This window comes from Corylus avellana, chromosome ca10 (assembly GCF_901000735.1).
Source record: "Corylus avellana chromosome ca10, CavTom2PMs-1.0".
NCBI classification, from domain to species: Eukaryota; Viridiplantae; Streptophyta; class Magnoliopsida; order Fagales; family Betulaceae; genus Corylus; species Corylus avellana.
The window spans coordinates 21,940,165-21,953,758 of NC_081550.1; the positions used below are offsets into that span (position 1 = coordinate 21,940,165).

General features: G+C 35.7%; 1 protein-coding gene and 1 long non-coding RNA gene across 2 annotated transcripts; one reads left to right on the forward strand and one right to left on the reverse strand.

Annotated features, from left to right (window-relative positions):
• The first annotated feature begins 4,091 nt into the window (after positions 1-4,091).
• LOC132163184 (linoleate 13S-lipoxygenase 2-1, chloroplastic-like) lies at positions 4,092-11,038 on the forward strand. Its single transcript, XM_059573370.1, has 9 exons — positions 4,092-4,440; positions 5,230-5,498; positions 6,671-6,908; positions 7,942-8,268; positions 8,370-8,455; positions 8,787-8,897; positions 9,156-9,457; positions 9,580-9,846; positions 10,200-11,038. The coding sequence occupies exons 1-9, from the start codon at positions 4,092-4,094 to the stop codon at positions 10,957-10,959; spliced, it is 2,709 nt and encodes a 902-aa protein (XP_059429353.1). The 3' UTR covers positions 10,960-11,038.
• Positions 11,039-11,915: 877 nt separating this feature from the next.
• Positions 11,916-12,959, reverse strand: LOC132164577 (uncharacterized). The gene is made up of 4 exons (XR_009438395.1): positions 12,738-12,959; positions 12,517-12,630; positions 12,350-12,436; positions 11,916-12,242 (listed from the first exon to the last, which is right to left on the reverse strand). It is a non-coding gene; the product is annotated as an uncharacterized LOC132164577 (long non-coding RNA).
• Between the last annotated feature and the right edge of the window lie 635 nt (positions 12,960-13,594).

A 13,594-nucleotide genomic window follows, 5' to 3' on the forward strand; every position in this document is an offset into this window, starting at 1 on the left:
AGATCTAAAGGAGTGGAAGAGATTTTGAGCGAGAAAAAAAAAAAAAAAAAAAAAAAAACCGCTTGGTGGCGCACCGATGACCTGATTTGGGATGTTGACGGAGGGAGCGCCGAATTGTGAGCGAAAAACCGCTTGGCGGGGCGCCGACGACCGAAATTGGGAGGTCGTTAGAGGGAGCGCCGAAAAATGTCAAAGACGTTTATTGAAGGTCACAGAAGGTGGCTCTGATACCATGTTAGAATGCTTTGATAGCATGTTGGAATAATTGAGAGATATAGAAGAGCAGAAGAATAATAGAGAGAGCGGAAACACACAATGGACTACATTGTATTGATACTCTATTCTAATAATGATAATGAATACAGAGGCTTCTATTTATAGAGAGGCAACTAACCTAGTAAACTAAGGAAAAGTAAACCTAGTAGACTAATAATACCTAAGGAAGCAAATAACAAGTAAATAACCATAACATAATATTCTTAACAGTGTCCAAATTGGTTCCCACTTAACCCAATTTCTTATACACAAGCTGCAAAGTTTAGTGAGTGGCAATGTGCCATGCAGGCAGAATTTGATGCCTTATAAGCAAACTGCACATGAGACTTTTGTTCCTGACCTCGTGACAAGAATGTGATACATATATAATAAATTATAGAGTTTCCGAAGTAAAACAAAAATCCGATGGCTCTATAAAGAAATTTAGAGCTCAATTGGTAACTAAGGAATTTCAACAACATGGTGGAGAACTAGATTACACCGAGACATTCAATCATGTTACTAAGCCGACCATCTAGCATTTGCATAATTCTTGCACTATTATTATTGGCCTCTTAGATAATTGGATGTGTCTAATGCCTTTTTACACGGCTCTCTAGAAGAAGAAATATTTATGAAACAACCCCTTATGTTTCATAAATATGTTTACAGATTAATTAAATAAGGCAATCTACGGTCTTAAACAAGTCTTTCGGGCTTGGTTTAATTGCCTCTCATTTTCCTTACTTAATCTTGGATTTATAGAATCCCTAGTGGACTATTCATATTGTTTATCTATCATCACTTGAACATTCAACCTTTTTGTTATACTTCAACTTATCATTGATTGTTTGAAAGATGACTTTACAATGAAAGAGTTAGGGCCATGACTCCATTATTTTCTAGGTGTCAAGGTTGATTGTTATACTTCAACTTATCATTGATTGTTTGAAAGATGACATTACATTGAAAGAGTTAGGGCCATGACTCCATTATTTCTAGGTGTCAAGGTTGATTGTGACTCCTTGGGGTTACGTCTTTTAAAAGAATAATTCTATAAATCATCTGCATCATCTCCTTCCCATATGGAATCGGATCCTTTCTAGTAAAAAATAGGGACAAAATAGCCATTTCATCTTTTTAGTGCAACTTTGCCTTTCCTTTTAAAGGAACTAACTCTTCTCTATTTTATTTGAGTTAGAGATGATCCAAATTTCTCTCATACCCCCAATCCCATGTGGAATGATCCTCACAACCAAAAGGTGTTGATTTTTTTGGTTGTAAAAATCAGCCACATGAGATTGGAAGGCTTAGCCGAGAGTGAAGGTGTGATGTATTTACTGTATATATAGATTTACTCCTCTCTTTCTCTAATTTCTAATTTTGTGGACCACCCATGACATCTGGCAAGGGCAAACCAACCTTTATTGGTGTGGGGTCCTTGGCAACTCAAAGGATTTAAAAATGTTTCATGAATTATTATTTTTTTAATTTTGTATGTTATGGGCCTTATGGCCGTACTATAGGGCAGCCCCAGAAACGAGTACTTTTTGTTTTTTTCTCTTTATATATATATATATATATATATATATATATATATATCTTTACTCTGCCGAAAGCCAGAGTCGTTGTACAATACAACATGTGGAAGACTGCAATCACAAAGACCTCACGAACTAAGGGCCATGTGCCCTTTGCATGCACATTCTACAATTAGACTTAGAAACCCACCAGCCATCAAGCTTTTCATGCTTTTTTTTAAAACCATTTTACCTCTTAGGCAAGGGAAAAAAAATAGAGCGGATCCTTTTGGATCATCTCGATTCTCGCATACAGCTGGAGAAGCACAAAGTGATGATAAAGAGAACACGTCATGCACACCTTATTTTTTAATATTTTTTAATATTAAAATAATATATTTTAATATTATAATTAAAAATATATATATTAAAAAATATGGGCATGCATCACGCCGGTGTTCTCTCTATCATCACTCAGAAGCACATCATGTGATAAAAGATATACCAACCGGCATAATCATCAATAATTCAACACCCAAGAAGGGAAAACAAAAGTGGACCCGGCCGGGCCAGCTGATTCATCTCAAATGGAGACCAAAAAATCCAGATCCCAGTTGATTCATCCAAATGGATTAGATATCATATCATCATGCAATCCATATAATAATCTTTTGGCCTCTCCGCGGACAGCTGTACGTTGAGAAGATCATACTATAGAGTTGAATCTTCATAACAAGTTAAAATTGCCACATTAACTAATATTGTTAAATAATTATAAAATAAAAAAATGCTATAATAACTACACTCGTTTAAAAAATAAATAAATAAATAAATAAATAAAAAAAAAAAAACTACACTCGTTTCACTTGTGGCGTTCAGAATGGGTTGCGGAGGGTTTTTTTTCATCCATAAGTGATAAAAGATATATGATCGGGTGTTTTCAAAATTGAGCCCTTTGTTATTTCAAGCTCGTGTCAACTTATTATTGGAAGGCACAAACGACTTAATTTGTATTACGACCCTATGCAAATTATTCTCAAGCAAATATTATATATATATATCATCTGGTGTTTTCAAATAATAGAGCCATTTGTTATTTCATATGGCCGACCATCAGCTGTTGTTTCAAGCATCACTCGAAAAGTACTCATATCCTTGAGTATTTTCATAATTGGATTGATATGAGAGTGGGCCGGGGAATCTTAATTGACCATATATGCTTGGAAATTTTGGTTAGAGGCTAATGCAGTAGGTAGGCATTTTTGTATGGCCGAGGTTGACTATTACGTTTGTATCAATTAACTTTTTGTCGGCTCAAATTTTGGAAATGGTTTATGTTTGTTAAAACAAAAACTATCTTACGAAAAATTTAATAAGGGTTTTCTGGTAAACCGAAAATGTTTTAAAACTTTAGTTGGTTTTTTACAAGTATTGATTCAATGATTATTTTTTTTTAGAAAACTTCACTTACTATCCTTAATATTTTATCACTTTTGTAATCATACCCCTTAAATTTTAAAAGTGTCAAATTAAGATAACTATCTTTTAGAAGTTTGCAATGTCAATCATCCAGTTAAAACTCAGCGTTAAATCAAACGGTTGATGAGTGAAATCTCCAAAATATCTTTAAGACGTTTATAAAATTACAAAAAATACATTTGAATTTGGATGAGAATATTTTGAGAATTTCACTTTTTATGTTAAGATTTAGCACTAAATTTGAACGGCAAGATTGATATTACAAACTTCTAAAAAATGGTGACCCTAAATTAATAATTTTTCGATTTTTAACATATGATTGCAAAAATGAAGAAAAATTAGAAGTATAAGTGAAATTTTCTCTCAATTTTTATACAAAACTTGTACAAGATACTATTATATCCTTCTAGCTAGTTCTAGCTCAATGAGGATAAAAAGCATAAAATTTAGTTTGACGATTTGAGCCTCATTTTCCATTGTTTTTTCACGTGCAAATTAACGACTTAGGACTTGTTTGGAATTGCGTTTGATGGACTTAAAAGTGCTTTTAACACTCAAAAAGTCCGTTTGAAGAAAAAAAATATTTGTTTGATAAAAAAATTTAAAACAATTTTAAGGGTCCAAAAAGCACTTTTGACAAAAGTTTAAAAATAAAGCTTTTGTTTAAAAGCGTTTTTTAACTTAAAAGTTATATTTTTCAAACACAATCTCATACACGCTCTTCCTCATATTTATCAACATCCTGTTCTAGATAGATCACGTGCTCAAATTGGCCAATAGCCACACATAACTCCTATAAAACCTTAACAGCTATAGGAGCTTCTCTAACTCAAAAAGATGTTGATGAAACCACAGCTAACTCAAACCCGAACCCCCTTCCTGTTGCTCAAGCCCCCCATCTATGCCGGCAATCATGGCAATGCTTCAGCACTACTACTTCCAATCTCAAGGCACAAAAAGAACAATAGTGTTCGAGCCCGCTTCATCCCCAGCAGCATAAAAGCTGTAGCAAGTACTGCTACTGATGATGATCAGAAGCCCACTTCTGTTAAAGCCATTGTAACCGTGAAACTTAGTGTTGGTGGCTTCCTCTCAAACCTTGGGATAGCCAGAGGCCTAGATGATATAAAAGATTTACTTGGTAAAACACTCCTATTGGAGCTTGTTAGCACCCACCTTGATCCTAGTAAGTAATCTCTCAACTTGGAAGAATTCATGTAATTTTTTTTTTTTTTGTTCTTTGAACAGATTATTATGCTAGCTACAACTTAAATTACTCTCTTGGAAGCCCTAAAGCTTATTATTCTTTGAGATGTGATTTTGAGTCCTCAGCCTAATTATTGAGAAAGGAAAAGATTATTACAACTAACGTAACTCACTCACCCAAGCGATACAAGAACATCTCCACCACTGATGTAGGGGGAACGGGTGGAACTACTCCTACGGACTTCAATAACGAGGACGTGAATTTGAGGACGAATTCCTTCTAACCTGGAGAGGATGATGTATGTAGACCAAAAAGCTAAGGATTTCATAAAAAGGGTTTCGTCTGCAACTTTGTCTGAAGCCCATCCGGACGGTTTTCAGACAAGACTCTAGACGAGGCTCTCGGGAAGACGGGCTTTAGACGAAGTTGCAGATGAAACCCACCTAACACAAACATCTCCTTATCACCAGCATTTTTGATAGCCTTCTCTGCCTTTGAAAATTTCCTATGAAGCTGTGTCTAGTTTGGTGGCAAGATTTGATTTTGTTTGTTCTTGTACTTACTCGTATAAAAGAAGAAGCAAAAAAAAAACGTACCAAGAAAGGAGGAAGTGATGAATATATGTAAGATATGCATATTTGATATAAATGTAGGTATGGATGTATGTGGGTGATGGATCCAAACCTCCATTATTGAATAATATGGATATATGCTGTCATATTTAATTTCTGTAAAGTAGTGTATCTAATATATTTGTGTAATTTGAAGGGACGGGATTAGAGAAGGAGACAATTAAAGGGTATGCACACAAGACGAGCCAAGAGGAGGAGGAAGTGAAATACGAGTCAAGTTTTGAAGTTCCAGCAGATTTCGGGGAGGTTGGGGCCATTTTAGTAGAGAATGAGCACCACAAGGAGATGTTCCTCAAGGATATTATCCTCACTGGCTTCTCTAATGGCCCTGTTCATATCAACTCTAATTCATGGGTTCATTCAAAGCATGACAATCCCCAGAAGAGGGTCTTCTTTGCAAACAAGGTCAGCATGATCTCCTCTTTGTCCTCAAGTGTTTATCAAACATTCAGATCCTCGATCGTCAACAAATGTTTTGTTAAAAGATTTTACATTTTTTATTTTGCCACCCACATTTTTGAAACACCCATATTCAGCAGCTTAACATAATGTTTTGGTAGCTAGATACATGCATGAAGAGATTGATTGGGGGGGGGGGGGGGGGGTTGTGGGGCGGGGAAAGGTGCATGTTAGTGGATGAGGATAAGCCTGTCGATGAATAGTTATCAGTTCTGATGTGACTAGCTCATGACGATATATAAGTCGATCATTTAATTTGTGGTGTGATGATTCTCTTTGTTTTAAATAAAATAAAAATATCATTTTATAATTAAAATTTAAAATAAGCAATTTAATAGTGTATATGATTTTAATTTTTTTTTAAAAGTAATAATATTAACTTCATATACACTTTTATAAATTAAATACATTAACTTTAAAATATTGTCATAAAATAAATATTAACAATCTCATTTGAATATTTTTCTATTTCACATTTTTCCCATGCTTTTGGCCATCTCATCCTTATATATATATATATATATATATATGATCGATGAAAGCCAGCAAGATGCATGGACCAGCAGAGATCAATTTGCGTGCATGCAGTGTCGAGTAGTTATCGTGCATGTGAAATAAGTTGTCAATATTTTATTGGATTAGCATCTTACAAAAAAAAAAAAAAAAGCATCTATCACAGATTCAAAATTGGTCCCGTCCGAAATGGAATGTGTCCTCTCAACCACTCATTAATCCTTAATATCTTTTTTCTTTTTAATTCTTAAAAAAATAATTTTTAAGAATTAATTAATTATTAATTCTTAAAGAAGTTCTCTGTCGTTTCTGATAATTCTATAATTAATTCTCCAAAACACTTAAAATTTGAACGCATATATTGCACATTATTATTTCAACTATTTTTTCCTTAAATCATTATCATTTTACTAATAAAGGACATACTATATTGTCCTATTTTATTTTGGGATGGGAAATAAAATAAAATCACATGTATGTCATAATTTAAGAACAATGGAAGGTTAATATTGTCTCTTTCAAGACTTTCATATCGATTTTCTTTATTTTTATTTTTTATTTTTTTTACTTCGAGACTTATGTTTATTCTGTGCATGGGGGAGCAGTCATACTTACCATCCCAGACACCAGATGGGCTGAGGAGGCTAAGAGAAGAAGAGCTTGTGATTTTGCGAGGCAACGGCAAAGGAGAACGCAAGAGCTTTGAAAGGGTGTATGATTATGATGTGTACAACGATCTTGGAGATCCTGATAGCAGTGCAAATCTTAAAAGATTAGTACTTGGCGGCAAACAACACCCTTATCCCCGACGTTGCAGGACTGGACGCCAGCGCACTGAAAAAGGTGCAAAGTTAGTATGAATTTTACGTTTTATTAACTTAAAACTTTAAAATAACGGGTCAAATATATTGTATTTGGGTTAACCCAACTGGACCTATTCAGTAAATGGGTTGTGTGGGTTGGGTTAACCAATCTAACATGTCATGCTGTCACTTATTTAATATTATCATTTATCTAAAAAGTTTAAGTTCATAAAAAGATGTAAATTTAGAGTATGTTTAAGATTGTGTTTGAGAAATACAACTTTTACGTCAAAAAACGTTTTTTAGCAAAAGCTTTATTTCTAAGTTTTGGCCACTTTTAGAGTAAAAAAGTCAAAAAAAATACTTTAAAATTTTTTTACTAAACATGCTAGGCTACTAGCTTTTATTTGACACACCTTTTTAGGTATAGTACTAAAGCACCTTTTAAGCTCTAAAATGCAATCACAAGCATGCTCTTAATCACTTAATCAACACTTTAATACGCTCTATCATGTGTGGGCTCAACTTCTCATTTAATAGATGAGGTCTAACATGTGAAATGTTTAATTTACATAGGGTGATTTGACGGAAGTAAGGTTCAATCACAAATGACTCTCATACCAAATTAAATCACCACTTGTGGGTATTTAACATGATATCAGTGCTTTTAGGATAAGTGGAATTCAATATGGTATTAGAGCCAAAAGTCTTGGGATCAAACCTTGACTCCGTCAAATCACCATCCATTTAAATTAACATTTAATTTAGGTTTAAATTTACCTATTCCTACAAATTTAAGCTTTTGATATAAATAATAATTTACATATTTAAGTTAAAGAGTAAATAGATCGTTTAATGGTTGGCTCTTAACAAGTTCTCAGTCGACTCGACACACCAACCCAAATTGTCGGCGCTTCACCTGCGATGGTTTTCCAATTTCCTAGGGTAGAGGAAAATAAAGAATAAACAAATAAAATATAATATCAACGGCTTCATGCTTTTATATTTTTATCAATAAGCTTCATTTAACAATATTTGATGATTTGTATATATATATATATATATATACATAGATCCATTGTCGGAGAAAAGAAGCAGCAGCGTGTATGTTCCTCGGGATGAGTGCTTCGCGGAAGTAAAACAGCTAACATTCTCAGCCAACTCAGTATACTCAGTGTTGCATGCGGTGGTACCATCCATAGAGACGGCAATCATCGACGCTGACCTTGGATTTCCCTACTTCACCGCCATCGATTCGCTTTTCAACGAGGGGCTTAACTTGCCTCCCCTCAAAAACCAAAACAAAGAATTCCTCCGCACCCTCCTGCCCAGGATTCTCAAGGCCATCACTGATTCTGAAGAAAATATGTTGCGCTTTGAGACCCCTGAGACAATGGATAGTGAGATGTTAACATATATATCTCTTCTTTCCTTTTTTCTTTTTATGCCTCTACCTAGCTTTTCTCTAAATGCTAGTTTTTTTGCACGTGCATGCATGCAGGAGACAAGTTCTTTTGGTTTAGGGATGCCGAATTTTGTAGGCAGACTCTTGCTGGTCTCAACCCCTGCAGCATTCAGTTGGTTACGGTATGATTTTTGGACTTTCAATTAATAAGCAGGGAATTAAGGGGATAAAAATCCGCTCATAACCCATGTGGACGAGCATATAGCAAATATAAGGCATTTTTTAACCGCCCACCTAAACATCTTTAGCCTCTGCCTCGCTCTATATAACCCCATCTGTTGGATTGGACTTTTGCCCATCTCATCTAAAAATTAATTGGTGTCTAGTGAGAAAAGCCAAATCTTTTTATGACATTCAAAATTGCATCTCGCAAGGCATAAGGGTCATTCTTAAAATCTTTGGTCTAAATGAAACAAAAAAAAAAAGAAACAAAATTGTATGAAATTTTTGTAGGAATGGCCGTTGAAGAGTAAACTCGACCCAAAGATTTATGGCCCCCCAGAATCAGCAATCACTACAGAAATGATTGAGCGAGATATCAGAGGTTTTATGACGGTCAAGGAGGTAACTTATAAATAGTCGGAAAATGATCATTTTCATTTCAAATCCCCTCCATTTCCTCCCATTAGTGCATTTAGAAAGGCAAAATTGTCCAAATTTTTTTGAGGTTAAAATTTTTGGAGAATTTTGCTCTTCTAAATGCACTAACTGGAGAAAATTGGGAAGATTTAAAATGAAGAAGATCATTTTTCCTAAATAGTCATCATCATTTCTCTGTCACACATAAATTTGGTATAATTAATTTCATGTGTATACATGCAGGCCATAAATCAGAAGAAGTTATTCATTCTAGATTACCATGACCTATTATTACCATATGTGAGCAAAGTAAGAGAGGTTAAAGGGACAACTTTGTATGGATCACGGACGCTGTTCTTCCTAACCCCAGATGGCACCTTAAGGCCATTGGCCATTGAGCTGACTCGGCCACCAATGGATGGAAAGCCACAGTGGAAAGAGGTTCACGTGCCTAGTTGGGATGCTACAAGTATCTGGCTATGGAGGCTTGCCAAAGTTCATGTTCTTGCCCATGACTCTGGTTATCACCAACTTGTTAGTCATTGGTATGCTCCACTTCTCAATTTTCTTTCCCGTTAATTTGTTCATCTATATATATATATATAAGGCTAAAGATGAAAATTATTGTATCACACTATTAACAGGAAAGTTTTCATCTCTTTTGCAGGCTAAGAACTCATTGTGCTACAGAACCTTACATAATCGCAACAAACAGGCAACTCAGTGTGGTCCACCCGATCTATAGACTATTGCACCCTCATTTCCGGTACACTATGGAGATTAACGCTCTTGCTCGAGAAGCACTTATTAATGCAGGAGGGATCATTGAGACCTCATTCGCACCTGCCAAATACTCCGGGGAGTTGAGCTCCGCTGCTTATGACCAGCAGTGGCAGTTCAACTTGCAGGCATTACCAGCTGACTTAATTAACAGGTGATTTCATAACTAAACCAATATCTTTTTCTCCAATATTAGAGGACTAATATATAAATGATAAAAATTCATTGATTTCTACCCACATAAGTTTTCAGAATAACTGATGATTTAACTTATGCTCCGTTTGTTTCAACGTAAAATGATTTCCCAATTTTCGATGTTTGGTAAATCGTGGTCAAACCAAAAATATTTTCGATTGACCAAAAAAACCTTCTTTAATTATCGTAAAATGGTTTTTGTTTTTAACAACTGTATACCAGTTTTCGAGTTTGAGCTTTTTTTTCTCACATGAACTCTCTCTCTCAAATCGATGTTGACCAAATTCTTGATTTTTTCTACTTAACATACAGGGGAATGGCTGTTGAAGATCCAAGTGCTCCACATGGCTTAAAGCTCACAATTGAGGATTACCCTTTTGCCAATGACGGTCTCCTCCTTTGGGACGCAATCAAAGAATGGGTGAGTGACTATGTGAACCACTATTACCCGAACCCAAGCCTTATAGAGTCTGATCAAGAGCTACAACAATGGTGGACTGAAATCCGAACATTAGGCCACGCTGACAAAAAGGACGAACCATGGTGGCCAGTTCTAAAGACCCCAAAAGACCTCATCCAAATCATCACAACCATTGTATGGGTTACATCTGGCCACCATGCTGCCGTCAACTTCGGACAATACACTTACGCAGGTTATTTTCCCAACCGACCGACCGTCGCCAGAACAAATATGCCCACTGAAGACCCTTCTGAAGAATTTTGGAAAAACTTTTTGAAAAAGCCCGAAGGCGCACTCTTACAATGCTTCCCTTCACAAATTCAAGCGACAAGAGTGATGGCTGTTTTGGACATCCTATCAAATCATTCTCCTGACGAGGAGTATTTAGGAGACACAATAGAGCCGGCGTGGGCCGAAGACCCGATCATTAAGGCGGCCTTTGAACGGTTTAACGGGAGGTTGACGGAGATTGAAGGGACTGTCGATGAGAGGAATGCTAACAGGAACTTGAAGAATAGGAGCGGAGCTGGGGTTGTGCCATATGAGCTTTTGAAGCCATTCTCCAAGCCTGGAGTGACTGGAAAGGGAGTTCCCTATAGCATTTCCATTTAAAAAAATCTATTCTCATTTTGATTCCACGAATAATTATAACAATAACCTCAAGTTATGACATTTTATTTTGCTATTGCTTTCCCTGTGGTTTGTCCATAAAATATTTCAGAAAACCCCATTACATACCAAAGAAAACACCTGTTTCCCAAAAAAAATAAAAACCCCTAAAACATCTAAAGGTCATAACTTTGTGATCACACATTACAATTTTCAAATCGCGTCGAAAGTTTCAAGATGTGCTAACTTGAGAGCACACTCGATTGCTAAATAGGCCACTTTTCACAATGTTTTTGAAAGTATTCCCATTTGTTCTCCTTTTCTCTCCTTCATTAGGATTAAGGGTGTGTTTGAGAGTGCATTTTTTTAAAAATAATCTGCGATTTTAAACCAAATCCCAACTTTAGGGTGTTTGGGATTGCGATTTTAAAATCGCAAAAAAATCTGCGATTTCCATAAGCTGATTAGAGGGTGCTTATTTGAAAAAGTACGAATTTAAAACAAAATCACGATTTCTATTAAAAAGATATTTGGCGCAATAGTTACCTTTTTTAGAACGGGAATGAAAAAAAATACCAAGAATACCCACCTAAAATATATTAAAACCCTTTTTTTTTTTTTTTTTTTTTTTTTCTTCATCCTCTCTGTCTTGTTCATCCTTATTAGTAATTTGGTCATGAAACCGCAATTATATGCTAATGTAATCCAAACACTCAATTGATAAAAAAAATACTTTTAGTATGTTTTACCAAACGCCTGTGCGATTTTAAAAAGTAGCGATTTTAAAAATGCAATTTTTAAAAACGCAATTTTTAAAATCGCATTTATTGAAATCGCACTCCCAAACAGGCCTTAAGAGTGGGAGAGACCCACCTTTGTAATCCTTTTCCCCTTTGATTAGAAGCAAAAAAAGAAAACAAAAAAAACAAAATTACAATTTTCAGATCTACGCACTGGCAAATTTAAAGTAAGATTGAGTATTGGTCTTTATCTGAGATCAAATTTGACATTTGATTATGAGAAAAGTCCAGGCTGCAAAAGAAGAGAGAGACAACGAGGTGGTGTCTCATCAGCTTCCAGCAAGACTAGAGCATTTTATTCCATAGAAACCGGAACGTGTATGAACAACTTACATTACCAGCAGACGATCAGATAGATACACATAAAAACAATCCATTATATTGATGGTTAAATAGAGAATCATAATGCATAATCGACCTTGACACTTGATCCTTGTAGACTTCACATCTTTGAAAGTGTGTAGTCCATCACGTCCACAAGAAAATCTACAACCACAGAGATAGACAATTGCTTGGTTTAGGAAAAAAGAGAAAAGATATAGACAGCTGCTTGGAATAGCAACAAGGCTAAAACAAAAGAAGAAAAAACCAACCAGCATCTTCCTTGGTGAAGCAGAGGGGAGGTGTGATCCTAAATACATTTCCATGAAACCCGCCCTTCCCGACCAGCACTCCCAACTCTGAGATATCAGAGTAAAATTTTATCAATACAAATTAACTGTGTATGTACACACGGAGAGAGAGAGAGAGAGAGAGAGACCTTTCATCTGGTCCATAAGATGTAAAATTTCAGCCTTTGCTGGAGTTTTTAGCTGACGGTCGGTTACGAGTTCAATTCCAAGCATCAAACCTCTTCCCCTCACGTCCCCAATAACTGCATATATATACAAGAGGTCTTATGCAAAGAAGAGAAACAATCAAGAAATTTTTAGATGATGTTCAGATCATGTGATATTTAAAACAAATAGAGAGGAACTATACTTTCGTGCTTGTCCTTAAGGGAAGTAAGACGCTCTTTCAGATATGACCCGACAACGAATGCATTCTGCTGAAGCTTTTCCTTCTCAATTACTCTCAGAACAGCTAAACCACCAGCAGCGCATACAGGGTTTCCCCCAAACGTGTTAAAGTAAGTGCGGTATGTCAAGACCTTTGCAATCTCAGGAGTTGTTACCACTGCACCAATGGGAATGCCATTTCCAATTCCCTGGGGAAACAATAGAAAGAGAAAGCTCAACTTCTGAAACTAAAAGCATTACATACCCAAGCATATAAAGTGCATAAAATTGTCACAGGCAAACACAAATGGGCCTTTTAAAGATCTTCTAAGAATGTCTAGCAGAACTTTTAAGTATTCTGCAGTAGATGAAAGAAGTGCCAAAGTTGGTTTTACTTGAATCTACATTTTCCATCTCTATACTTTGTGCAAACAAGCAATTGGTCTCATACAAGAATTAAGTATGAATGCATCTGGTGCAATGGGGAAGCAGTAAACCATGCACAGGATGTGAAACAAACCAGCGAAGATTGATTTACTCGCATCCCGTGTTTAATGGATTATCATTTGTGGAATCTAACAATTCGATGATATTTAAATGTAGCAGAATTAGGTGGAATAGTAAAGGGGAAGAGAGTCATGCACCTTCTCTATTCACCATCTGAACAGTAGGGATGGTATAATTTGCCAAAGATAAGCTCAGTTTTCCAATGGCAACTCTCTTTCACATCATTTTTATCTCATAACATGACATGTTTAATCAGGTCTTCATTAATAAATACTTTCTATTTTATAAACTAGCACAGCACAGGCAATCTCTCAAAATGATGCTATGCTTGGA

Excerpts from the sequence above, each read along its gene's own strand:
- LOC132163184 (XM_059573370.1), top strand. The coding sequence starts at position 4,092 with ATGTTGATGAAACCACAGCTAACTCAAACCCGAACCCCCTTCCTGTTG. Across the intron at positions 9,458-9,579 it reads CACCAACTTGTTAGTCATTG|GCTAAGAACTCATTGTGCTA; the intron begins GTATGCTCCACT and ends TCTCTTTTGCAG. Across the intron at positions 9,847-10,199 it reads CCAGCTGACTTAATTAACAG|GGGAATGGCTGTTGAAGATC; the intron begins GTGATTTCATAA and ends CTTAACATACAG.